Genomic DNA, 27,584 nt, shown 5'->3' with positions numbered 1-27,584 from the left:
GAATGTTGTCTGTCTATCTGTGTTGGTCCTGCGATGAGGTGGCGACTTGTCCAGGGTGTACCCCGCCTTCCGCCCGATTGTAGCTGAGATAGGCACCAGCGCCCCCCGCGACCCCAAAAGGGAATAAGCGGTAGAAAATGGATGGATGGATGGATGATTGATTAAAAGGAAAGGCCATGTAACACAGTGGGCTCGGTTTATTTATTCATTTATTTTCTTTGTCATGAAAAAGGGAGGTTTTTTTGGGTCGGTGCACTAATTGTAAGTGTATCTTGTGTTTTTTATGTGGATTTAACAAATAAAAAATATATTTAAAAAAAAAAATACATTTTTGTTGAAAAAAATAAAAAAATAAAATAAAAAAATCTTCTGCGGCCCGGTACCGGTGGTTGGGTACCACTGGCGTGTATGAAGCGTGACGATGTCTCTGTGCTCGACTAGTTCGGCCTGGCGTGGTCGGCTCGCTACTCGGCAGGATTGTTGACGTTTCCCTAGCGTCTCTCCGTCAGAGTCCTGCCAGCTAGCCGCGCGCCTTTCAGGTTTGGTCATATTTTTCCGCTTCTACTTTTATTCCATAAATGTTGTGTTGAACAGAACGAGTCGTGTAATGTCGGCGCCGACTCTCCAAGTTGTCGTCAGAAGGTTAATCACGTCAGCGCGGCGCTGGAAACCTTAAACCTTAGCTCGCAAGCTAGCAGCTTTTTGCAACAAAGTTCGTCTAAAGCGTAACGTCAGCGCTTAGCTGCCCGGCAGGCTAACATATGAAGGAGGGGGAAAAAAGTTGAAATAATGCGGTATTTGTAGGGTAATGCAAGGGCTTTGCTGCCGCGTTGACGTACCCACATACGCACACACTAATGTTGTGAGGCGCCTCTGCCATTCACTTTTACCATGTTAGGTCATCCTCAATGGAGCGCCTGATTTACCAAGGAAGATCCTTCCATCCATCCATCTTCTTCCGCTTATCCGAGGTCGGGTCGCGGGGGCAGCAGCCTAAGCAGGGAAACCCAGACTTCCCTATCTCCAGCCACTTCTTCTAGCTCTTCCCGGGGGATCCCGAGGCGTTCCCAGGCCAGCCGGGAGACATAGTCTTCCCAACGTGTCCTGGGTCTTCCCCGTGGCCTCCTACCAGCTGGACGTGCCCTAAACACATCCCTAGGGAGGCGCTCGGGTGGCATCCTGACCAGATACCCGAACCACCTCATCTGGCTCCTCTCGATGTGGAGGAGCAGCGGCTTTACTTTGAGTTCCTCCCGGATGGCAGAGCTTCTCACCCTATCTCTAAGGGAGAGCCCCGCCACCCGGCGGAGGAAACTCATTTCGGCCGCTTGTACCGTGATCTTATCCTTTCGGTCATGACCCAAAGCTCATGACCATAGGTGAGGATGGGAACGTAGATCGACCGGTAAATTGAGAGCTTTGCCTTCCGGCTCAGCTCCTTCTTCACCACAACGGATCGATACAACGTCCGCATTACTGAAGACGCCGCACCGATCCGCCTGTCGATCTCACGATCCACTCTTCCCCCACTCGTGAACAAGACTCCTAGGTACTTGAACTCCTCCACTTGGGGCAGGGTCTCCTCCCCAACCCGGAGATGGCACTCCACCCTTTTCCGGGCGAGAACCATGGACTCGGACTTGGAGGTGCTGATTCTCATTCCGGTCGCTTCACACTCGGCTGCGAACCGATCCAGTGAGAGCTGAAGATCCCGGCCAGATGAAGCCATCAGGACTACATCATCTGCAAAAAGCAGAGACCTTATCCCGTGGCCACCAAACCGGATCCCCTCAACGCCTTGGCTGCGCCTAGAAATTCTGTCCATAAAAGTTATGAACCGGGAGACATAGTCTTCCCAACATGTCCTGGGTCTTCCCCGTGGCCTCCTACCGGTTGGACGTGCCCTAAACACCTCCCTGGGGCGGCGTTCGGGTGGCATCCTGACCAGATGCCCGAACCACCTCATCTGGCTCCTCTCGATGTGGAGGAGCAGCGGCTTTACTTTGAGTTCCTCCCGGATGACAGAGCTTTTCACCCTATCTCTGTTGTGGGCACAATACCAATGTGAGCAATTTGCAATATGCGCAACCGCATTTTGCAAATTTGTATAATGCGCAACCTTTTTGCAAATTTGTATAATGCGCAATCTTTTTGCAAGTTGCTTCCAGCTATATATTTGAATTATGTGTGGTGCACATTTTGCAAATCAATGGGCGCAAATACATGTTTTTGGTGTCAAAATAATTTATTAAATACTTATGTAAATCTATTCATTTGTAGTCGGGACAATATAACTGAGTATTGCCCTCAAATCACTCCAACCCTAGCCTCTATACAGCGTACATCCACGACAAAACTGACTAAACTACTACCACAACTTGGTTTACTATTTATAAAATATAATATTATAGGGTTACTGACTAAAACACCCACAAAATCTCGTCTTAAATCTTGTCTTGCGATATTCAAATTGCTTGCGCACGATGGAAATGACTTATAATTTGCAAAGTGCGCGAGATTGGTGAAATGCTTACATCTCTAAGGGAGAGCCCCACCACACGGCGGAGGAAGCTCATTTCGGCCGCTTATACCCGTGATCTTGTCCTTTTGGTTATGATCCAAAGCTCATGACCATAGGTGAGGATGGGAACGTAGATCGACCGGTTAATTGAGAGCTTTGCCTTCCGGCTCAGCTCCTTCTTCACCACAATGGATCGGTACAACGTCCGCATTACTGAAGACACCGCACCGATCCGCCTGTCGATCTCACGATCCACTCTTCCCCCACTTGTGAACAAGATTCCTAGGTACTTGAACTCCTCCACTTGGGGCAGGGCACTCCACCCTTTTCCGAGAGATAACCATGGACTCGGACTTGGAGGTGCTGATACTCATTCCGGTCGCTTCACACTCTGCTGCGGACCGATCCAGTGAGAGCTGAAGATCCCGGCCAGATGAAGCCATCAGGACCACATCAATTGCAAAAAGCAGAAACCTAATCCCGCGGCCACCAAACCGGAACCCTTCAATGCCTTGACTGCGCCTAGAAATTCTGTCCATAAAAGTTATGAACAGAATCTGTGACAAAGGGCAGCCTTGGCGGAGTCCAACCCTCACTGGAAATGTGTTCGACTTACTGCCTGCAATGCGGACCAAGCCCTGACACCGATCATAAAGGGAGCGGACCGCCACAATCAGACAGTCCGATACCCCATACTCTCTGAGCACTCCCCACAGGACTTCCCATGGGACACGGTCGAATGCCTGCTCCAAGTCCACAAAGTACATGTAGACTGGTTGGGCAAACTCCCATGCACTCTCAAGGACCCTGCTGAGAGTATAGAACTGGTCCACAGTCCCATGACCAGGACGAAAACCACACTGTTCCTCCTGAATCCGAGGTTCGACTATCCGGCGTAGGCTCCTCTCCAGTACACCTGAATAAACCTTACCGGGAAGGCTGAGGAGTGTGATCCCACGATAGTTGGAACACACCCTCCGGTCCCCCTTCTTAAAAAGAGGGACCACCACCCCGGTCTGCTAATCCAGAGGTACCGCCCGGGCGGTACCTCTCATTCCGGTCGCTTCACACTCTGCTGCGGACCGATACAGTGAGAGCTGAAGATCCCGGCCAGATAAAGCCATCAGGACAATATCATCTGCAAAAAGCAGGGACCTAATCCCGCCGCCACCAAACCGGAACCCTTCAATGCCTTGACTGCCCGGGATTGAACCCAGGACTATTCAGGACCTTCGTATTGTGAGGCAGACGCACTAACCCCTCTACCACTGTGCTGCCTGTATCAATCATCAATCAATGTTTATTCATATAGTCCTAAAGGCCTACTGAAATGAGATTTTCTTATTTAAACGGGGATAGCAGGAACATTCTATGTGTCATACTTGATCATTTCGCGATATTGCCATATTTTTGCTGAAAGGATTTAGTAGAGAACATCAACGATAAAGTTCGCAACTTTTTGTCGCTAATAAAAAAGCCGTGCCTTTACCGGTAGTAGCTGACAGTGTGCGCGTGACGTCACTGGTTGTAGAGCTCCTCACATCCTCACATTGTTTATAATCACAGCCTCAAGCAGCAAGAGCTATTCGGAACAAGAAAGCGACAATTTTCCCATTAATGTGAGCGAGGATGAATGATTCGTGGATGAGGATAGTGAAAGTGAAGAAGGACTAGAGGAAAGAAAAAAAAAGGCAAGGGAAGTGAGAGCAATTTAGATGTTATTAGACACATTTACTGGGATAATTCTGGAAAATCCCTTATCTGCCTATTGTGTTAGTAATGTTTTAGTGAGATTACATGGTACCTGAAAGTCGGAGGGGTGTGGCCACGGGTGTGGTGACCGCCAGTGTCTCCGGTGGGAGGAGGTAATAGGAGGACACAAGCTCCGAAAATAACTACGGTAAGAGCCGACCTATTACCACAATTTTCTCACCAAAACCTGCCGGTTGACATGTGGTGGGGAGCTTCCCACCTCCATGTTTCTACTTTGACTTCTCCATTATTAATTAAACAAATTGCAAAAGATTCAGCAACCCGGATGTCCAGAATACTGTGTAATTATGCGATTAAAGCAGACTACTTATAGCTTGGATCAGGCTGGAAAAAAATGTCCGCTACAACCGGAGCAACAAACGCATGCGTCATCATACCGCGAAGTTTTTAACAGGACACTTCGCAGGAAATTTAAAATTGCAATTTAGTCAACTAAACCGGCCGTATTGGCATGTGTTGCAATGTTAATATTTCATCATTGATATATAAACTATCAGACTGCATGGTCGGTAGTAGTGGGTTTCAGCAGGCCTTTAAATCACAAGTATCTCAAAGGGCTGCACAAGCCACATCGACATCCTCGGTTCAGAGCCCACAAAAGGGCAAGGGAAAAACTCACAACCCAGTGGGACGTCAATGTGAATGACTATGAGAAACCTTGGAGAGGACCGCAAATGTGGGTGAACCCGGTGAGAAAATTGTCGTAATAAGTCGGCTCTTACCGTAAACATGAGCGCAGCTTGTCGTTCCTCCTGCAGCTGTAAAAGAGGCAGCTGCGACTTTCTTGGCTCCTCTGTGGCTTCCCTCAGAGACACTGGCGGTTAACACACCCCTCCGACTTTCAGGTATGACCATATAATCTCACTAAAACACTAGTAACACAATAAGCATATAAGGGATTTTCCCGAATTATCCTAGTAAATGTGTCTAATAACATCTGAATCGCTCCCACTGCCCTCGTCTTTTTTTTTTTCTTCTTCTGGTCCAGGGGTCGGGAACCTTTTTGGCTGAGAGCCATGAAAGCCAAATATTTTAAACATTTTTCCGTGAGAGCCATATCATATTTTTTTTAACACTGAATACAACTAAATGCGTACGTTTTTTAAGTAAGACCAACAGTATAATAAGTCTCTAATTCTTTTTAATAACATTGTTATTTCTTGAACAGGTGCGGTAGAAAACGGATGGATGGATTAAAATGCATAAGAATGTTTTATATTTTGAACATTATTACCAGAGGAATTATTCATTACTTATCGTGTTAAGCAATGTCAGTTAAGATTTATCTGAGAGCCAGATGCAGTCATCAAAAGAGCCACATCTGCCCCTAGAGCCATAGGTTCCCTACCCCTGTTCTAATACTTCACTCTCACTATCCTCATCCACAAATCTTTCACCCTCGCTCAAATTAATGGGGAAATTGTCACTTTCTCGGTCCGAATCGCTCTAGCTGCTGGAGGCCATGATTGTAAACAATGTGAGGATGTGTGGAGCTCTACAACCAGTGACGTCACGTGCACATCGTCTGCTACTTCCGGTATAGGCAACGCTTTTTTATTAGCGACCAAAAGTTGCGAACTTTATTGTTGATGTTCTCTACTAAATCCTTTCCGCAAAAATATGGCAATATCGCGAAATGATCAAGTATGACACATAAAAGGGAAATGTTATCTCTGTTTAAATAAGAACATCTAATTTCAGTAGGCCTTTAAATATATACTTGTTAAATAAAACTTCTGCCTTGTTTTGAATGAATACTACTATTCCGACATCCCTCTCGGTCATCATTGTCACCGACGTCCCACTGGGTGTGAGTTTTCCTTGCCCTTATGTGGGCCTACCGAGGATGTCGTAGTGGTTTGTGTTGTGGTTCGTGCAGCCCTTTGAGACACTAGTGATTTAGGGCTATATAAGTAAACATTGATTGATTGATACCATGCTACTTTATTTTAATGTTGGCCATTATCATCAATCAAAATTTTTTTTATCTATATAGCCCTAAATCACAACTGTCTCAAAGGGCTGCACAAGCCACAACGACATATTTGGTTCAGAGCCCACAAAAGGGCAAGGGAAAAACTCACAGCCCAGTGGGACGTCAATGTGAATGACTATGAGAAAATTTGGAGAGGACCGCAAATGTGGGTCCCCCTCTCTAGGGTAGACCGGATGCAATGGACGTCGAGTGGGTCTAACACAGGGGTCTAACACAGGGGTCTCAAACTCAATTTACCTGGGGGCCATTGGAGCATTCACTTAGTGATACTCCGTATGCAGTACAGAGTTACAGACTTCTTTGTGTACCACAGTGTGAGGATCACTGCTTTACAACAACAGACATACACCAGATGGTGCTTAAATAAACCCCCATTTGAATGCAGCATGTGCTGAAAGTAATAATGTGTTGCTATCCAGGATGTTAGGATGGAGTGTGGCCCAATTCTGCCGGATATGGTGGTGTTGGACATCTTCCTCCGCCTGCCCCATGATGCCGTGCTGAGTGCCGGGCTGACCTGCCGCCAGTGGCTGGCTGTTTCCAGAGATGAGTTCCTATGGCGGGAGCTGTTCTACACCTATTACCGCATCCCCCGCAGCGTACCCCGACACCCAGGTTGTGGCGGTCTCACCATCCGTCGCGCACCGTTTAGCGTGACGGGCGACGTGACGAATGTGTGTTTTTGTGCAGCGTCCGTGTCGTGGTACCGGGAGTTCAAGCGTCTGTTTGACTGCATCCCGTGTGTGGAGGTTCAAACGCTGAGGGAGCACAGCGATCAAGTCCTGCACTTGGCCTTCTCTCACCGTGGTCACCGCTTATCCTCGTGCTCCAAAGACTGCACTGTCAAGGTAACGGAAGACACCTAAGCAGGTGCCAATAAGGAAGAAACACTGTAATACGTTAGGGTAGTCAAGGTGCAGCTTGTATACTGTGCACTTGTGTCTTTAGGCACTTTATCATCTTGGAAAAAAGGCAATTAGGCTCTGTGTATGCTTCAGGATTTCACTATGCATGTAGGAATGAATGTTTCCTCAGTGAACCCACAGCTCCCCAGCACGAGCACCACTCATGCAGTCGTCAATTATCTTGCATTGCGATTCATTGTTCCATTCTGTGAACCGCAGCTCCCCGCACTCTTGCGACCCCAGACCCCGTGACTGGACCACCACCATGCAAGACACAATTATCTTGTTACTCACTTGTGGTGGAATTAATTTGTCCTCTTAATGAACTCAGTTCCCCAGCGTCAGCAGCACTCATGCACCATGCTTGACTGTATATTAGACAGTTATCTCGCTACCCGTGTTGCAATTCATGTTTCCTCTTGAACTATAGCTCCCATGTGCCAGCAGCACTCACGTGTTCCCAGATCTTATGAATTAACCACCACCATGCTTAACTGTAGACAAAATACGATTATGTTGTTACTCATTTGTGTTGTAATTCATGTTTCCCCTCAATGAACCGCAGCTCCCCAGTGCAGGCAGCATTCATTAAACACACTTGACCATTGGCACGATACAATTATCTTGCTACTCACTTGTGGTGGAATTAATGTTTCTTCTTAATGGACTGAGCTCTCCAGTGTCTGTAGCACTCTTGCACCACGCTAGACTGTATATTCAACAGTTATCGCGCTACTCGTGTTGAAATTCATGTTTCCTCTTGAACCACAGCTCCCATGTATCCCGGCAGCACTCATGCGGCCCCTGATCTTATGACCTAACCACCATCATGCTTAACTGTAGACAAGACACGATTATCTTGCTACTCACTTGTGGTGGAATTCATGTTTACCCTCAATGAACCACAGCTCCCCTGTGCCGGCAGCAGTCATGCGCCCTCAGACCCCATGACGTAACCACCACCAGGCATGGCTGAAGACAAGACGCAGTGATCTTTCTGGTCATTTGTAACGGAATTAATGTTTCCCCACAATGAACCGCAGCTCCACAGTGCAAACACCATTCTTTCCCCGAGCTCGACTGTGCAGTAGGCAAGGCAATTATCTTGCTGCTCATTTGTGTTGCATTCTACGTTTCTCATGCACCACCACCATGGTCAATGTAGTTAACACGATTGTCTTGCTTGTATTTCCAGCTATTTAGACAATAACAGTTGTCGGGTGATCGTAAACCTAAAGTGCTACACAAGCTGAATACTGACTACTCTAATTGTCATTTATGTTGTAAAGTATGTAACCAGCTGCTTCGTCTTAACATAACATGCTGTTATGATGTACAGCTGTGGGACACGGAGCGTGCAGACGGCAACATCTCGCTGGTGCACAGTTCCAGCATGCGGCAGTTTAACTGGGGCTACACCCAGTTCTCCCAGTTCAATGCGGATGACAGCCTGTTGCTGTTGTCCGGCGTCTACTTGGGCCCACACCACTCCTCTTCAGGGGAGATCGCCGTCCTCAGTCTGGGTAAGCCACTTAAAAAACACCTCTGCACAGTCTAATTCAGGAATGGATGATAAAGCGCCGTTTTGATGGAGATCAATGCAATGTAACGCCACAGAGAACTACACGCTGTTGTCGAGGGTGAGGAACAAGCCCTACGACGTGTTTGGCTGCTGGCTCAACGAGACCCACCTCATCTCTGGTAACCTGCACTGGATCGGCAACATGACGTCCTGCTCCGTGCTCTGGCTCAATAAAGCCTTCCAGGTGACCATACTTTGCACCGCACTCTAGTAGGCACAACAAAGCCATTTTTTCCACAAGAAATAATGGATGTCTTTTCCTCGATCAAACGGCAGCCACCATAATCACTTTTATTAACAGTACATTGCCTTTTTATGGTAAAAATACAGCAACCACTTTTTGCTTTGAAGAATGGCTAAAAAGTGAGAATATCTTAAATACAATGTTTACCCATTAAACCCCTTTAAAGAGTAAAACAAATGTGATGTAAAATCCCTGAAAGTGTTCTAAAGGCCTACTGAAACCCACTACTACCGACCAAGCAGTCTGATAGTTTATATATCAATGATGAAATATTAACATTGCAACACATGTCAATACAGCCTTTTTAGTTTACTAAATTGCAATTTTAAATTTCCCGCAAAGTGTCGTGTTGAAAACGTTGCGGTATGATGACGCGTGCGTTTGACGTCACCGGTTGTAGCGGACATTATTTTCCAGCCCGATCCAAGCTATAAGTAGTCTGCTTTAATCGCACAATTACACAATATTCTGGACATCTGTGTTGCTGTATCTTTTGCAATTTCTTTAATTAATATTGGAGAAGTCAAAGTAGAAAGATGGAGGTGGGAAGCTTTTAGCCTTTAACCACAAAAACACAGTGTTTCCTTATTTAAAATTCCCGAAGATGAAGCTTTACTATGGATCAAAGCGCGGTCAAGCGAACATGGATCCCGACTACATGTCAACCGGCAGTTTTCGGTGAGAAAATTGTGTTAATAAGTCGCCTCTTACCGGAGACATCAGCGGAGCTTCCGTCCTGCTGCAGCTGCCGTGACTTCCCTCAGAGACTCTGGCATCAACACACCCGTAGCCACACCCTTCCGACATTCAGGTACTAATTAATCTCACTAAAACACTAGCAACACAATAGCAGATAAGGGATTTTCCAGAATTATCCTAGTAAATGTGTCTAAAGACATCTGATTCGCTCCCACTGCAATCGCCTTTTTGTTTTTTAACTTTTTTTTTTTTTTTTTTTTCCTAGTCCTTTACTCTAAATTTCCTCATCCCCAAATCTTTCATCCTCGCTCAAATTAATGGGGAAATTGTCGCTTCCTCTGTCCGAATAGCTCTAGCTGCTGTTGGCTATGGTTGTAAACAATGTTAGGATGTGAGGAGCCCTACAACCGGTGACGTCACGCGCACATCGTCTGCTACTTCCGGTAAAGGCAAGGCTTTTTTATTAGCGACCAAAAGTTGCGAACTTTATCGTCGATGTGCTCTACTAAATCCTTTCAGCAAAAATATGGCAATATCGCGAAATGATCAAGTATGACACACAGAATGGACCTGCTATCCCCGTTTATATAAAAAAATCTCATTTCAGTAGGCTTTTAAATCCTAACTGTAATAATGATGATTATTTTGGGTATTTCACATGCATATGGATGGCCGATATGACCTCAAATCTACATACATAATACTTTTTGCAGCCTCTTGTGATAACGATATACTGTTTATTTCTGGGCTATATGGCTGCTCCCACCAAATTTGTGAAGAAAAAATATTTTTACTCATATTAGCCACACGGGACAATAAGCAGCAGATAGTAAAGAGTTTGTGAATGTTTATTTACATAACTTATTTATTTCCAAACGGTGCCTGTAACACTGCAGTAAAACAACTGAGTAAACACAACAAAAGTCACCGTCATGGACCCAGATTTAGTCCCTAGTACCGTATTTTTCGGACTGTCGGGCGAACCGAATTAAAAGGCGCACTGCCGATGAGCGGGTCTATTCAGGTCAATTTTCATACAAAAGGCGCGCCGGATTATAAGGCGCATTAAAGGGGTCATGTTATGATTTTTTTCTAAATGTAAAACACCATCTTGTGGTCCACATAACATGTGATGGTTGTTTTTTGATGAAAGTGATACATTGATTATGTTTTACAGACTATCTTCAAGTAGCTTTCTGAGCGTCACCTTCGACAGCGTCTTCTCCCCCTTCACCTTTATTGTAGCTGTGTAGCGTGCAAGGACGGGAGTGGAAAAAGTGTCAAAAGATGGAGCTAACTGTTTAAATGACATTTAGACATTACTTAAATCAACAACGGAGCAGCATCTTCTCATCCGTGGCTCAATAATGTAAAATCAACGTCCAGTAAAAAAACGTCCGACCGGCACCTTCTAATAACTAAAGTTACGTGGGTGAATTTTGTAAACCCGCTACAGTTTTTAGCGCTTAGATAGCTAGTCTACTGACAGATATAAGAAAGGACTTCACGCTGCTTTATTTTAGAAATGGCAACGGCGGAAGATGAATGCCACATAAGATGATAGAGAAAAATAACAAGCATATCGACTACAATGGCGGACTCGCTCAAATATTTCAGTACTTATGCAGATCCCAAATAAAGATCAGCAGGTACCAGAGGGTAAGAAAAGTTGGTTTTGCATAATATTGCGAAACAAAACGCCAGATAAAAATGTCTACTAATAGGTGCCATTTTGTGGTCCTTATACACGCACCATAATAATACTTATGTTTAATGCACCGACAATCTATCAAGTGGTGCGGCTTTTCAGCTTACCGAAGTCATACTAAAAACATTTTGACAGATTTTTGAGCGCCGTTCTTTATTCTCTATGGAACATTTAAAGTTTTGGTGTTGTTTACTGGCGTCATCTTGCAGTTAACAGATATCTCTTATGTGTGACTGCCATCTACTGGCCACACTTATCATTACACAATGTACCAAATAAAATAGCTTTGTGGTTGGTAAGCACAACCAGAATTATGCCGTACATTAGGCGCACCGGGTTATAAGGCGCACTGTCGATTTTTATGAAAATGAAAGGATTTTAAGTGCGTGTCAGGTTCAAACACTGATGACATCTATTAAACAGACAAGAAGCAAGGAATCATGCAGAGACAGTGTTCAATTTAGTTCATGAGGAGAACGCATGGAGCTACACACTTAGTCACAGTCTAGTCCTACGCTCTAAGGTACAGCTCCCGCGTCCCTCTATTTATTTATGAGTTCCCCAGTCAACATCACTGAGGCCTCCTTTAAAAAGAGTGGTCACATATATCATGCAAAGCAGCTCCAGTACGCACAATACGTGACGGAATGTGCTGGGCCTTGTGATTTCGCCTTGTCTCTGCTTCGTCTGCATGCTGTCGTCTTATCTTCGTTGAGGTCCTTGAAGTCCTTGACTGTCAGCGGGCTAAAATAAAGATAACATCTGCAGCTGAGGCCACCCCTCAGACAAGAAGTTTTGTCCTTGCACAGATAGAAAAAGTACAGCTTGAGCACAATAGCTAATAACTATAACAACAGACTTTAAGCATACTTGTGGCCTGGTGGTTGGAGTGTCCGCCCTGAGATCGGTAGGTTGTGAGTTCAAACCCCGGCGGAGTCATCAAAAAAACTTTATTTATATAGTATATTTGAAATTTACCACAGGGGTAGCCAAAGTACTGTATAATGGGCAGGTTAAAAACGAGAACCGAGCAAACACAACACAAACAGAACATGACAAAAAATAAATAAATAAAATAAAATAAATAAAACATGAAAACATAAAAACAGGTTCACAGCAGGTGTATAATGGGGCGCCACTGCAGGATGGATATCACTCAGTGTTAAAAGCCATGGAATAAAAGTATATTTTTAAGAGAGATTTAAAAACAGGAAGAGAGGAGGCTTGGCAGCAGCAGCGGCGAATGCTCTGTCACCTCTAAGCTTCAGTCTTGTGTCATACCAAACACTATAAAAATGGGACCCGTTACATCCCTGCTGGGCACTCAGCATCATGGGGTGGAATTGGGGGCTAAATCACCAAATGATTCCTGATTGCGGGCACTGCTGCTGCTCACTGCTCCCCTCACCTCCCAGGGGATGTGTCAAATGCAGAGGACAAATTTCACCACACCTAGTGTGTGCGTGTGTGTGTGTGTGACAATCATTGTTACTTTTTTTTTTAACTTTATACTAAAGTTGTGTGATAACTTACACATAATTGTTCTAACAGTGTGTTTTACAGTCAGAAAAACACGGTACCCTAAGCCTAAGAAAAAGCAAAAGCACACCTGCAGAGTTATGTTAAGATGTTTCACAGTTCAGGTCAATTTATTCTTCATCTCCACCTTCCCCCTGGACAGGATATCGAATCCGAGAATGTCAACGTGGTAAAGCGCCTTTTCAAGATCCAGAACATCAACGCCAGCACCATCCGCACCGTCATGGTGGCCCACTGCCGGCGCCACAACAACCCCGACTTGTTGCTGGACTACGACGCTCAGTCTCAGGCCCGCAGGCTGAAAGGACAGCAGCAGCAGCACCAGCCACTCCTCTTTGACTTGGGAACATCCGGCAGCGACGACGACGACGACGACGAGGAGCAGGACGTGATGTACCCGAGAGCCACCGCCCATCCCCCTACTAAAGCCGCCATCTCCAGCCTAGAGCACGCTAAGCAGGTAAGCGATGGAGGGGAAGTTGTCACAAGTTATTTATCTGGCTTATATGTGTGGTTCTGCGTTAGCGTCGGAAGAATGTCGAGCCCAGCCAGTTGGCTATCGAGACCCATGTGGCTAAGATGATGGGCCGCGCCTACACCAAGGCGCCGGAATCGAACATCATCCTCGAGCCTGGCGAGGGAGAGGACAAGACCTACCTATTGTTTACCACCGGCAGCCTTACATACTCCCCTCACCAGATAGGTACACTTGTTTTTGTTGGAAATTATCCAACACATTAACGTGTGCGTTAACGTTCTATCTTCTAATTTGTCCAGGCATTAAGAGGATCAAGCCGGACCAGATGACCACTTCCGGACCTGTACTCGGAGAAGAGCGCAGCTCAGACGAGTTCTTTGATTCGCTCGACCACGTCATTGATATACACGGACACATCATTGGGATGGGCCTCTCTCCCGACCACCGGTGAGTAAATCATGAGACTGGCTCAAATACCACATCTTTTTTTAGAAACAAATGTGACTTACCGTATTTCCTTTAATTGCCGCAGGGCATAAAGTATGCGCCTGCCTTGAATTACTGCCTGTGCCAACTCGCTTCCCCAAAAAATTAGCGCATGCTTAGTATTACCACCTGGTCAAACTCGTGACGTCACGAGTGACACTTTCCCTGTCATCATTTTCAAAATGGAGGAGGCTGATTTCAATACCGGTAATTTGAAATCGCATAAAGGGAAGAAGATTAAGAGCTATTCAGTAGGATTAAAGGTCCAAGCTTCAAGCTTACATCACACTAAAATTTTTACTGCATACCTTTGGTAAGTGCCGGAGTGAGAAGAGGTTTTAAAATAATTAGCGCATGCTTACTTTTACCGCATGCCTTTGGTAAGCGCAGGAGTGAGAAAAGGTTTTAAATTAATCAGCGCCCCGGCGGCAATTCAAGGAAATACGGTATGCATTAATCTCAATCATAACATTCAAGAATACATAAGAAATATCTTTTTAAATGCGTGTGATTTTGTGTGATGTCAAACTCAATGCCCGCGGGCCAGATCTGAAATATGTGTCAAGAAAGTACTTTACCTTCTCTTACTAATAGTTTTTTCCACTTTGACAGATAATAACACATTTATAATTTTCAAAACATACAGTACTCGCCAAAAGTTTAAATACACTGGAAAGTTAGCTGTATAAATGTTGCAAACAGCTTCTTTGATCACAAAAAAACTATTTCCTTATTCCGATTGTAGCTGAGATAGGCACCAGCGCCCCCCGCGATCCCAAAGGGAATAAGCGGTAGAAAATGGATGGATGGATACACCGTATTTCCTAGAATTGCCGCCGGGGCGCTAATTATTTTAAAACCTCTTCTCACTCCGGCACTTACCAAAGGCATGCAGTAAAAATTTGAGTGTGATGTAAGGATACCATCATGAAAAGCACATTTAATAAAAAATGTTTTATTATGGTCTTACCTTTATGTAACGCATGTGTCAAATACATACATTTGTGGAGGCTATTAGGCTCTTGCCTTTCTATTTACTCTTTGCGCGCTTCCTAGTCACGTGACCGCCAGAGTCCAATCAGCTGTAGTTGTATGCCTGTAGCAGGAAGTGACTGGTACGCTCTTGCTCTATTTACTCTTTGGGCACTCGGTGCTCTCTCCCTCATCACATGACGAGGGAGAGAGCACCGAGTTCCCACGCCGCCAACTCCAACGTGCCCTGCCTCTCTGTTGGACCGTCGGCTCCACAGGTATATTAATAAAACATAGCTGCTTACTGTTCTTTCTAGCATACCGCTATTCAATAGCTTGGACCTTAAATCCTACTGAATAGCTCTTCATCTTCTTTTCCCTTTATGCGATTTCAAATTACCGGTATTGAATTCAGCCTCCTCCATTTTGAAAATGATGACAGGGGAAGTGCTACTCGTGGCGTCACGAGTTTGACCCGGCGGTATACTAAGCATGCGCTAATTATTTTGCAAAGCGAGTTTTACACGGCAGTAATTCAAGGCAGGCGCATACTATATACCCGGCGGCAATTCAAGGAAATACGATATTTATTAAAGCAGGTTTATCACAGTATTTATTTTACCATTGTCATGTATGTGAGTGAGGAGGCAAATTTCTTTTCAAAATAAACCCTTTCGGGATTTTATCTACCAAGTTTTGAGCAAATAAAAAAGATACATTCAAGTAAAACATTTGAAAAATGTTCCTGCTTGATATTTTTTTAATAAAATTGCATTTGTGTCCAAAAATTTAGGTATTTTTTTAGGTTAATTTCAATTATGAAGGCCAATAATAACCTGTGATCAATCTGTATCAATCTAACTTCAAAAGTGTGATTCATCGTGATTAATCTAATTTAAATTAAAAAGTGTGATTAATCATTTGACGGTATTATACTAATAATGCAACAAATATACATTCTGAAAAGTTTTTATTAAAAAAAAACATACTTAAATATCTGCTTGACTTCTTATTTCAAAGCAAGTTACCCATCAAAATGTGAAAACATTAAAAATGACAATAGATCCATCCATCAATTTTCTACCGCTTTTCCCTTTTTGGGTCGCGGAGGGATGCTGGAACCTATCTCAGCTGCATTCGGGCAGTAGGCGGGGTACACTGTGGTTATAGTCTAAAACAGGGGCGCTCACACTTTTTCTGCAGGTGAGCTACTTTTCAATTGACCAAGTCGAGGAGATCTACCTCATTCCTATTTATAATTTATATTTATTTATTTATGAAAGAGACATTTTTGTTAACAAGTTAATGGTGTTTAATGATAATACAAGCATGTTTAACACACATAGATTCCTTCCTTTCATGAAGACAAGAATATAAGTTGGTGTATTTGATTCTGATGACTTGCATTGATTGGAATAAGACAGTGGTGCTGATAACGTCCGCATTTTCAAATGGAGGAAAAAAAAAGTCCTCCTTTCTGTCCAATACCACATGAAAGTGGTTGGATTTGGCATCTCATTTGTCCAACTTGCATACTCGTTTTTAAACACTTTGTTATGAGAGTAGCATATGTGAGTGGCCCTTTAATGTCTGGCAGCAGGTGAGTGACGTCAGTGAGTGTGCGGGTGGGCAAGCAAGTGAGAAAGCGGTCGCTGAGGGCGGGGGAGAAATACATTGGCATCAAACTCCGTAGCTTGCTAGCTTGTGCACGCTAGCTTTCTGAGACTCTTATTTTGTTAGCACAGGCAGGATGAAACAGGTCTTTTATGGTGAAGACAGGAACTGTGCAGTCGGTCTTTAGAGTTTTGACAGTAGGTACGGAGTCTCTAGAAATAAAATGTGTTTCTCTGCGTCCGCCCTGTTAGTGATTTTTTTCTTGATTATGAGCTCGCAGCAGCCAGCGTCATCTCACAAGATCCTCGGGTGCCGAGAATGTCAAACAACTGACGAAAGTGAAGTCTTGGTATGATTGATGATTGCTCATTTTTATGTCTATTTTTTAATGCCTGGCTTGAGATCGACTGACACACCCTCCGAGATCGACCAGTCGATCGCGATCGACGTAATGCCCACCCCTGGTCTAAAAGTTGTAGCTCAGTTGCAATAATTTTGCGTACAAAAACTGTATTACCGTTTTTCCATTCACAATACATTGAAATAATAACTGTTGATTTTACTGTTGCTTGAATATGCTGTAAAAACAATTGTACATTTTGTGGTCAGATACTGGCAACTAAGCTGCCAGTTTTTAACGTAAAATCTACACGTTTGTATTTTATAGTGTACGTAAAAATTAAATAATTAAATGCTTCTGTATTTCTGTGATATCATGAGGCAAATCCTTTTAGATTTATATTCCTATTATTCACTACTACAAGAGCAGCTCTAACTGCGATGTGGCCCTCAGTGAAAGGGAGTTTAACACCCTTGATCTAAGTACGTACTGTTCAGCCTCGGCTCCACTCTGAGGTCTTGTGTGGTCCACACAGGTATCTCTACGTTAACAGTCGGGCATGGCCGGCGGGCTGCATCATCTCGGACCCTATGTCGCCGCCCCCCATCGCCGAGGAGATCGACCTGCACGTCATCGACCTGAAGAACCTGCGGGAGGAGAGGCGGAGTCTGCGCGCCCACCGAGCCTTCACGCCCAACGACGAGTGCTTCTTCATCTTCTTGGACGTCAGCAAGGACTTTGTCGCCAGGTGAGCCGCGTTCGCTGCTTCTTGCACGTTGACGTTCGAGTCCAATGTCTTCTTTAGTCTCCCTCCCTGACATTGATGATAGCGGTGAGCAGCACGCCATGCAGTGTCTACACACAAAAAAAAGCTTGCCTTATGGAGGACTTTTTAAGTGTTTTTGTTCTGATAGTTTTAGTCAGATGGTAGAATCTCTCTCTTAATGTTCTGAACTCCTGCTTTCACGCCATAGTGTAAAATGCTGGTTTCACCAAATGGCTGATGCAGTCAAATATCCCCTCTATAGGACAGAATCACAATGTGTTTTTAAAGAGGAACTGCAAAAACACGAGTCAAAGATCCTCTACAAGGACTTTCTACAAACATGCTAGTCAAATTGGACTTAGACTTAGACTTCCTTGTATTATCATTCAAATTTTAACTTTACCGATAAGAACAAAATTCCGTTGCATTAGCTCGTTGTACTGCAGGATAAAAGAGCAGTAAGGTGCAGATATAAATAAATATCCTCTATATGAAATAATCACCTTGATTTTTAAGGGCTTACTGCAAAAAAACTAGTTAAAGATCCTCTATATGAAAGAATCACCTTAGTTTTTAAGGGCTTACTGCAAAAATTCTAGTCAAAGATCCTCAATATAAAATAATCACCTTGGTTTTTAAGGGCTTACTGCAACAATTGTAGTCTAAAGATATTCCATACGACAGAATACCTTTGGTTTTTAGGGGCTTATTGCAAAAATGCTGGACAAAGATCCTCTATATGAAAGAATCACATTGGTTTTTAAGGGCTTACTGCAAAAACTCTAGTCAAAGATCCTCAATATGAAGGAATCACTTTGGTTTTTAAGGGCTTACTGCAAAAATTCTAGTCTAAAGATCTTCTATACGACTGAATCCCCTTGGTTTTGAAGGCCTTATTGCAAAAATGCTAGTCAAAGATCCTCTATATGAAAGAATCACCTTGGTTTTTAAGGGCTCACTGCAAAAATTCTAGTCAAAGATCCTCAATATGAAAGAATCACTTTGGTTTTTAAGGGCTTAATGCAAAAATTGTAGTCTAAAGATGTTCTATACGGCAGAATCACCTTGGTTTTTAGGGGCTTACTGCAAAAATGCTAGTCAAAGATCCTCTATATGAAAGAATCACCTTTGATTTTAAGGGCTTACTGCAAAAATTATAGTCAACGATCTTCTATATCCGGAAATCACCTTGGTTTTTAAGGGCTTATTGCAAAAATGCTCATTAAAGATCCTCTATATGAAATAATCACCTTGTTTTTTTAAGGGCCTACTGCAAAAATGATACTCAAATATCCTCTCGATGACAGAAACACCTTGGTTTTAAGGGCTCGCTGCAAAAATTCTAGTCTAAAAATCTTCTATATGAGAGAATAACCTTAATTTTAAGGGTTTACTGCAAAAGGCTTGTCAAAGATCCTCTATATGAAATAATCACCTTGGTTTTTAAGGGCTTACTGCAAAAATTGTAGTCTAAATATTTTCTATACGACAGAATCACCTTGTTTTTAGGGGCTTACTGCAAAGATGCTAGTCAAAGATCCTCTATATGCAAGAATCACTTTAGTTTTAGAGGCTTACTGCAAAAAAATATAGTCAAAGATCTTCTATATGAAATAATCACCTTGGTTTTTAAGGGCTTACTGCAAAGATACTCATCAAAAATCCTCTATATATAATAATCACCTTGTTTTTTGGAGGGCTTACTGCAAAAATTGTAGTCTAAATATCTTCTATACGACAGAATCACCTTGGTTTTAAGGACATACCATTTAATTCAGCCCGGTGGTTGGGGACCACTGCCCTATATAATATGACTGAATCAAATGGTGTTTTTTAACGACCTACTGCAAAAAACCCGGGTCAAAGATCCTCTATAATATGACTGAATCAATTGGTGTTTTTTAGGAACGTACTGCAAAAATGGTAGCAAAAGATCATCTTTATAATGTGACTGAATCAAATGGTGTTTTTAAAAAAATTCAGCAGAAAAGCCTAGTCAAGGATCTTGTATAAAATATGTCTGACTCAAATTGTGTTTTTTAAGGCACTACAGCAAAAAAACCCTAGTCAAAGATCCTCTATATAATATGACTGAATCAAATGGTATTTTTTAAGAACGTACGGCAAATAATGTTAGTCAAAGATCCTCTATATATGACTGAATCACATTGTGTTTTTTAAGAAGCTACTGCGAAAATGTTACTTAAAGATACTCTCTATAATATGACTGAATCAAATTTGTATTTTTAAGGAACTACAGCAAAAAAGCCTAGTCAAGGATCCTCTATATAATATGACTGAATCACATGGTGTTTTTTAAGAACCTAATGCAAAAATGTTAGTCAAAGATCCTCTATATAATATGACTGAATCAAATGGTATTTTTTAAGAATTTACTGCAAAAATTTTAGGCAAAGATCTTCTTTATAATATGACTGAATCACATTGTGTGTTTAAGAACCTACTGCAAAAATGTTAGTCAAATATCCTCTATATAATACAAACCGTTTCCATATGAGTTGGGAAATTGTGTTAGATGAAAATATAAATGGAATACAATGATTTGCAAATCATTTTCAACCCATATTCAATTAAATGACTTACAAAGACAAGATATTTGATGTTGAAACTCATAAACTTTATTTTTTTTTTTACAAATAATCAACTTACAATTTAATGGCTGCAACACATGCCACAGTAGTTGGGAAAGGGCATGTTCACTACTGTTACATCACCTTTTCTTTTAACAACACTCAATAAATGTTTGGGAACTGAGGAAATTAATTGTTGAAGCGTAGAAAGTGGAATTCTTTCCCATTCTTGTTTTAGCTTCAGTCGTTCAACAGTCCGGGGTCTCTACTGTCGTATTTTACGCTTCATAATGCGCCACACATTTTCCATGGGAGACAGGTCTGGATTGTATGTGGGCCAGGAAAGTACCTGCACTCTTTTTTTTACGAAGCCACGCTGTTGTAACACGGGCTGAATGTGGCTTGGCATTGTCTTGCTGAAATAAGCAGGGGTGTCCATGAAAAAGACGGCGCTTAGATGGCAGCATATGTTGTTCCAAGACCTGTATGTACCTTTCAGCATTAATGGTGCCTTCACAGATGTGTAAGTTACCCATGCCTTGGGCACTAATGCACCTCCATACCATCACAGATGCTGGCTTTTGAACTTTGCGTCGATAACAGTCTGGATGGTTTGCTTCCCCTTTGGTCCGGATGACACGGTGTCGAATATTTCGATAAAACAATTTGAAATGTGGACTCGTCAGACCACAGAACACTTTTCCACTTTGCATCATTGCATCTTAGATGATCTCGGGCCCAGAGAAGCCGGCTGTGTTTCTTGATGTTGTTGATAAATGGCTTTCGCTTTGCATAGTAGAGCTTTAACTTGCACTTACAGATGAAGCGACAAACTGTATTAAGTGACAGTGGTTTTCTGAAGTGTTCCTGAGCCCATGTGGTGATATCCTTTAGAGATTGATGTCGGTTTTTGATACAGTGCCACCTGAGGGATCAAAGGTCACGGTCATTCAATGTTGGTTTCCGGCCATGCCGCTTACGTGGAGTTATTTCTCCAGATTCTCTGAAACCTTTTGATATTATAGACCGTAGATGTTCAAATCCCTGAATTTCTTGCAATTGCACTTTGACAAACGTTGTTCTTAAACAGTTGTGGACAAAGGGGTGTACCTCGCCCCATCCTTTCTTGTGAAAGACTGAGCATTTTTTGGTAAGCTGTTTTTATACCCAATCATGGCACCCACCTGTTCCCAACTAGCCTGCACACCTGTGGGATGTTCCAAATAAGTGTTTGATGAGCATTCTCAACTTTATCAGTATTTATTGCCAGCTTTCCCAACTTCTTTGTCACGTGTTGCTGGCATCAAATTCTAAAGTTAATGATTATTTGCAAAACAAAAAAAGTTTATCAGTTTGAACATCAAATATGTTGTCTTTGTAGCATATTCAACTGAATATGGGTTGAAAATGATTTGCAAATCATTGTATTCCGTTTATATTTACATTTAACACAATTTCCCAACTCATATGGAAACGGGGTTTGTATGACTGAATCAGAAGTTGTTTAAGAACCTACTGCAAAAACACTAGTCAAAGGTCCTCTATATAATATGACTGAATCAAATGGTGTTTTTTAAGGCACTACAGCAAAAAAAACCCTAGTCAAAGATCCTCTATATAATTTGACTGAATCACATTGTGTTTTTAAGAAGCTACTGCAAAAAATGTTAGTCAAAGATCCTCTATATAATGACTGAATCAAATGGTGTTTTTTAGGAACCTACTGCAAAAATGGTAGTAAAAGATCCTCTACATCAGGGGTCACCAACGCGGTGCCCGCGGGCACCAGGTAGCCCATGAGGACCAGTTGAGTCGCCCGCTGGCCTGTTCTAAAAATAGCAGCACTAACCAGTGAGCTGCCTCTATTTTTTTTATTTTTTTCATTTTCTAGCAAGCTGGTCTCGCTTTGCTCGACATTTTAAATTCTAAGAGAGACAAAACTCAAATAGAATTTAAAAATCCAAGACTTGGTCTTCCATCCATCCCATCCATTTTTTACTGCTTATTCCCTTTTGGGGTTGCGGGGGGTGCTGGCGCCTATCTCAGCTACAGTCTTCACTTGTTTAAATAAATTCATTTATTTTTTTACTTTGCTTCTTATAACTTTCAGAAAGACAATTTGAGCTGCTACCTTACCGTGGTAGAGGAGTTTGCGTGTCCCAATGATCCTAGGAGCTATGTTGTCTGGGGGTTTTCATGCCCCCTGGTAGGGTCTCCCAAGACAAACAGGTCCTAGGTGAGTGATCAGACAAAGAGCAGCTCAAAGACTTCTATGGAATTACAACGAAATGAACCCAGATTTCCCTCGCCCGGACGTGGGTCACCGGGGCCCCACTCTGGAGCCAGGCCCGGAGTTGGGGCACGATGGCGAGCGCCTGGTGGTCGGGCCTGTTCCCATGGGGCCCGGCCGGGCACAGCCCGAAGAGGCAACGTGGGTCATCCCTCCAATGGGCTCACCACTCATGGGAGGGGCCATAGAGGTCGGGTGCATTGTGAGCTGGGCGGCAGCCGAAGGCAGGGCACTTGGCGGTCCGATCCTCGGCTACAGAAGCTAGCTCTTGGGACGTGGAACGTCACCTCACTGGGGGGGAAGGAGCCTGAGCTAGTGCGCGAGGTAGAGAAGTTCCGGCTGGATATAGTCGGACTCACCTCGACGCACAGCAAGGGCTCTGGAACCAGTTCTCTCGAGAGTGACTGGACCCTCTTCCACTCTGGCGTTGCCGGCAGTGAGAGGCGACGGGCTGGGGTGGCAATTCTGGTTGCCCCCCGGCTCAAAGCCTGTACGTTTGAGTTCAACCCAGTGGACGAGAGGGTAGCTTCCCTTCGCCTTCGGGTGGGGGGACGGGTCCTGACTGTTGTTTGTGCTTACGCACCAAACAGCAGTTCAGAATACCCACCCTTTTTGGGTACACTCGAGGGAGTACTGGAAAGTGCTCCTCCGGGTGATTCCCTTGTCCTACTGGGAGACTTCAACGCTCATGTTGGCAACGACAGTGAAACCTGGAGAGGCGTGATTGGGAAGAATGGTCGCCCGGATCTAAACCCGAGTGATGTTTTGTTATTGGACTTTTGTGCTCGTCACAGTTTGTCGATAACAAACACCATGTTCAAACATAAGGGTGTCCATATGTGCACTTGGCACCAGGACACCCTAGGCCGCAGTTCCATGATCGACTTTGTAGTTGTGTCATCGGATTTGCGGCCTCATGTTTTGGACACTCGGGTGAAGAGAGGGGCGGAGCTTTCTACCGATCACCACCTGGTGGTGAGTTGGCTGCGATGGTGGGGGAGGATGCCGGACAGACCTGGCAGGCCCAAGCGCATTGTGAGGGTCTGCTGGGAACGTCTGGCAGAGTCTCCTGTCAGAGAGAGTTTCAATTCACACCTCCGGGAGAACTTTGAACATGTCACGAGGGAGGTGCGGGACATTGAGTCCGAGTGGACCATGTTCCGAACCTCTATTGTCGAGGCGGCTGATTGGAGCTGTGGCCGCAAGGTTGTTGGTGCCTGTCGTGGCGGTAATCCCAGAACCCGTTGGTGGACACCAGCAGTGAGGGATGCCGTCAAGCTGAAGAAGGAGTCCTACCGGGTTCTTTTGGCTCATAGGACTCCGGAGGCAGTGGACGGGTACCGACGGGCCAAGCGGTGTGCAGCTTTAGCGGTCGCGGAGGCAAAAACTCGGACATGGGAAGAGTTCGGGGAAGCCATGGAAAACGACTTCCGGACGGCTTCGAAGCGATTCTGGACCACCATACGGCGCCTCAGGAAGGGGAAGCAGTGCACTATCAACACCGTGTATGGTGCGGATGGTGTTCTGCTGACTTCGACTGCGGATGTTGTGGATCGGTGGAGGGAATACTTCGAAGACCTCCTCAATCCCACCAACACGTCTTTCTTTGAGGAAGCGGTGCCTGGGGAATCTGTAGTGGACTCTCCTATTTCTGGGGCTGAGGTCGCTGAGGTAGTTAAAAAGCTCCTCGGCGGCAAGGCCCCGGGGGTGGATGAGATCCGCCCAGAGTTCCTTAAGGCTCTGGATGCTGTGGGGCTGTCTTGGTTGACAAGACTCTGCAGCATCGCGTGGACATCGGGGGCGGTACCTCTGGATTGGCAGACCGGGGTGGTGGTTCCTCTCTTTAAGAAGGGGGACCGGAGGGTGTGTTCCAACTATCGTGGGATCACACTCCTCAGCCTTCCCGGTAAGGTTTATTCAGGTGTACTGGAGAGGAGGCTTCGCCGGATAGTCGAACCTCGGATTCAGGAGGAACAGTGTGGTTTTCGTCCTGGTCGTGGAACTGTGGACCAGCTCTACACTCTCGGCAGGGTTCTTGAGGGTGCATGGGAGTTTGCCCAACCAGTCTACATGTGCTTTGTGGACTTGGAGAAGGCATTCGACCGTGTCCCTCGGGAAGTCCTGTGGGGAGTGCTCAGAGAGTATGGGGTATCGGAATGTCTTATTGTGGCAGTCCGCTCCCTGTATGATCAGTGTCAGAGCTTGGTCCGCATTGCTGGCAGTAAGTCGGACACGTTTCCAGTGAAGGTTGGACTCCGCCAAGGCTGTCCTTTGTCACCGATTCTGTTCATAACTTTTATGGACAGAATTTCTAGGCGCAGTCAAGGCGTTGAGGGGTTCCGGTTTGGTGGCCACGGGATTAGGTCTCTGCTTTTTGCAGATGATGTAGTCCTGATGGCTTCATCTGGCCGGGATCTTCAGCTCTCACTGGATCGGTTCGCAGCCGAGTGTGAAGCGACCGGAATGAGAATCAGCACCTCCAAGTCCGAGTCCATGGTTCTCGCCCGGAAAAGGGTGGAATGCCATCTCCGGGTTGGGGAGGAGACCCTGCCCCAAGTGGAGGAGTTCAAGTACCTAGGAGTCTTGTTCACGAGTGGGGGAAGAGTGGATCGTGAGATCGACAGGCGGATCGGTGCGGCGTCTTCAGTAATGCGGACGTTGTATCGATCCGTTGTGGTGAAGAAGGAGCTGAGCCGGAAGGCAAAGCTCTCAATTTACCGGTCGATCTACGTTCCCATCCTCACCTATGGTCATGAGCTTTGGGTCATGACCGAAAGGATAAGATCACGGGTACAAGCGGCCGAAATGGGTTTCCTCCGCCGGGTGGCGGGGCTCTCCCTTAGAGATAGGGTGAGAAGCTCTGCCATCCGGGAAGAGCTCAACGTAAAGCCGCTGCTCCTCCACATCGAGAGGAGCCAGATGAGGTGGTTCGGGCATCTGGTCAGGATGCCACCCGAACGCCTCCCTAGGGATGTGTTTAGGGCACGTCCAGCTGGTAGGAGGCCACGGGGAAGACCCAGGACACGTTGGAAAGACTATGTCTCCCGGCTGGCCTGGGAACGCCTCGGGATCCCCCGGGAAGAGCTAGACGAAGTGGCTGGAGATAGGGAAGTCTGGGCTTCCCTGCTTAGGCTGCTGCCCCCGCGACCCGACCTCGGATAAGCGGAAGATGATGGATGGATGGATGGAATTTTAGAGAAAAAAAATACAACCTTAAAAATGATTTTAGGATTTTTAAACACATACTGTATACCTTTTTACCTTTTAAATTCCTTCCTCTTCTTTCCTGACAATTTAAATCAATGTTCAAGTAAATGTATTTTTTTTATTGTAAAGAATAATAAATACATTTTAATTAAATTCTTCATTTCAGTTTCTGTTTTTTCGATGAAGAATATTTGTGAAATATTTCTTCAAACTTATTATGATTAAAATCCCCAAAAATAATTCTGGCAAATCTAGAAAATCTTTAGAATCAAATTTAAATCTTATTTCAAAGTCTTTTGAATTTCTTTTAAAATTTTTGTTCTGGAAAATCGAGAAGAAATAATGATTTGTCGTTGTTAGAAATATAGCTTGGTCCAATTTGGTATATATTCTAACAAAGTGCAGATTGGATTTTAACCTATTTAAAACATGTCATCAAAATTCTAAAATTAATCTTAATCAGGAAAAATTACTAATGATGTTACATAAATTCCTTTTTGTATTTTTTCACAAAGATTTGAATTAGCTAGTTTTTCTGTTCTTTTTTTCGGTTGAATTTTTAAGATAAACTATGTTTCAAAATTTAATTTTCATTTTATTCCTGTTTTCTCCTCTTTTAAACCGTTCAATTAAGTGTTTTTTTTTCATCATTTATTCTCTACAAAAAAAACATCTGTAAAAGAAAAAAAAAAGTACAACGTAATGACAGACAGAAATACCCATTTTTGAAAATATATTTATATAGATGTATTTATTAAAGGTAAATTGAGCAAATTGGCTATTTCTGGCAATTTATTTAAGTGTGTATCAAACTGGTAGCCCTTTGCATTAATCAGTACCCAAGAAGTAGCTCTTGGTTTCAAAAAGGTTGGTGACCCCTGCTCTACATAACATGACCGAATGAAGTGGTGTTTTTTAAGAACCTACTGCAAAAACTCTAGTCAAAGATTCTCTATACGGCAGGAGCGCTCCTCGCCGGAATTCGCTGGCTGCCCTGTGTGTGTCACACCCCCTTATGTTTGAGACACCCCCCCCTGTCCCTAACCTCCACCCTACAATCTCCACCCCGCTCCAGCGGCGCGGAGGACAAGCACGGCTACATCTGGGACCGCCACTACAACATCTGCCTGGCGCGGCTGGCGCACGACGACGTGGTCAACTCGGTGGCGTTCAGCCCCGCCGACCAGGAGCTGCTGCTGTCGGCCAGCGACGACGCCACCATCAAGGTGTGGCGCTCGCCCCGCATGGCGCGCCTGGCGCAAAGCGCCACGCGGCCGCCCAGGCCCCGCAGCCTCCTGGCGTCGTGGCTCAGCCGCAGCAGGAACGCTTCGGGCGACGGCCTCAACGGGAAGCCGTGAATGCTGCCAAAGGACATGAATACACTCCCTGCAAGTGTACTACTGTAATACTACTACTACTACTACTACTACTACTGATAGATACTGCATTGTTTCAGTCTTTCATTGGCCTCTACATGAGTTGGCCACTAGAGGCCGCCATTGTGCAAGTAACGCACAACACAGGCTGTTGACAGCTGTGATATCAATTTAATTGTAAACAATATTTTAGCTCGTTTTTGTACATCACATCACATTTTTTTCCCCTGAAGAAAAGACTGATGAATGTGTTTATTTAACATAGTTGCCCATGTTTAATTTGTTCTCTCGTCCTTCCTTCAACACAAAAAAAGCTATTTTGACTCTTTCAGGTATGTTTTATTCACTTCTCACCCACTTTAATGTCTTCTTTCTTTTACCCAAATAACATATCCAAAATAAATATTGTATGCATTGAACAGCTCCACAAATGTCCTTCGCATATCTTTTTTTAGTGTAATTAAACTTCCATTCAAATGGATTTTTCAATCAGAATA

At 44.2% G+C, this 27,584-nt stretch overlaps 1 protein-coding gene across 1 annotated transcript; it reads left to right on the top strand.

The window, feature by feature from the left end:
• Positions 1 to 390: 390 nt before the first annotated feature.
• fbxw5 (F-box and WD repeat domain containing 5) lies at positions 391 to 27,518 on the top strand. Its single transcript, XM_061876352.1, has 10 exons — positions 391 to 539; positions 6,710 to 6,905; positions 6,981 to 7,138; positions 8,535 to 8,718; positions 8,813 to 8,961; positions 13,110 to 13,427; positions 13,493 to 13,670; positions 13,745 to 13,892; positions 17,393 to 17,605; positions 26,787 to 27,518. The coding sequence occupies exons 2-10, from the start codon at positions 6,719 to 6,721 to the stop codon at positions 27,067 to 27,069; spliced, it is 1,818 nt and encodes a 605-aa protein (XP_061732336.1). The 5' UTR covers positions 391 to 539; positions 6,710 to 6,718; the 3' UTR covers positions 27,070 to 27,518.
• The last annotated feature ends 66 nt before the right edge of the window (positions 27,519 to 27,584 follow it).

The sequence above is a fragment of the Nerophis ophidion genome, linkage group LG17, assembly GCF_033978795.1.
Source record: "Nerophis ophidion isolate RoL-2023_Sa linkage group LG17, RoL_Noph_v1.0, whole genome shotgun sequence".
NCBI lineage: Eukaryota > Metazoa > Chordata > Actinopteri > Syngnathiformes > Syngnathidae > Nerophis > Nerophis ophidion.
This window is presented reverse-complemented; position numbering and strand designations above follow the sequence as displayed.

Coding starts and splice junctions, on each gene's coding strand:
- fbxw5 (XM_061876352.1), top strand. CDS start 6,719: ATGGAGTGTGGCCCAATTCTGCCGGATATGGTGGTGTTGGACATCTTC. Junction 8,719..8,812: donor GATCGCCGTCCTCAGTCTGG/GTAAGCCACTTA, acceptor GTAACGCCACAG/AGAACTACACGCTGTTGTCG. Junction 17,606..26,786: donor AGCAAGGACTTTGTCGCCAG/GTGAGCCGCGTT, acceptor ACCCCGCTCCAG/CGGCGCGGAGGACAAGCACG.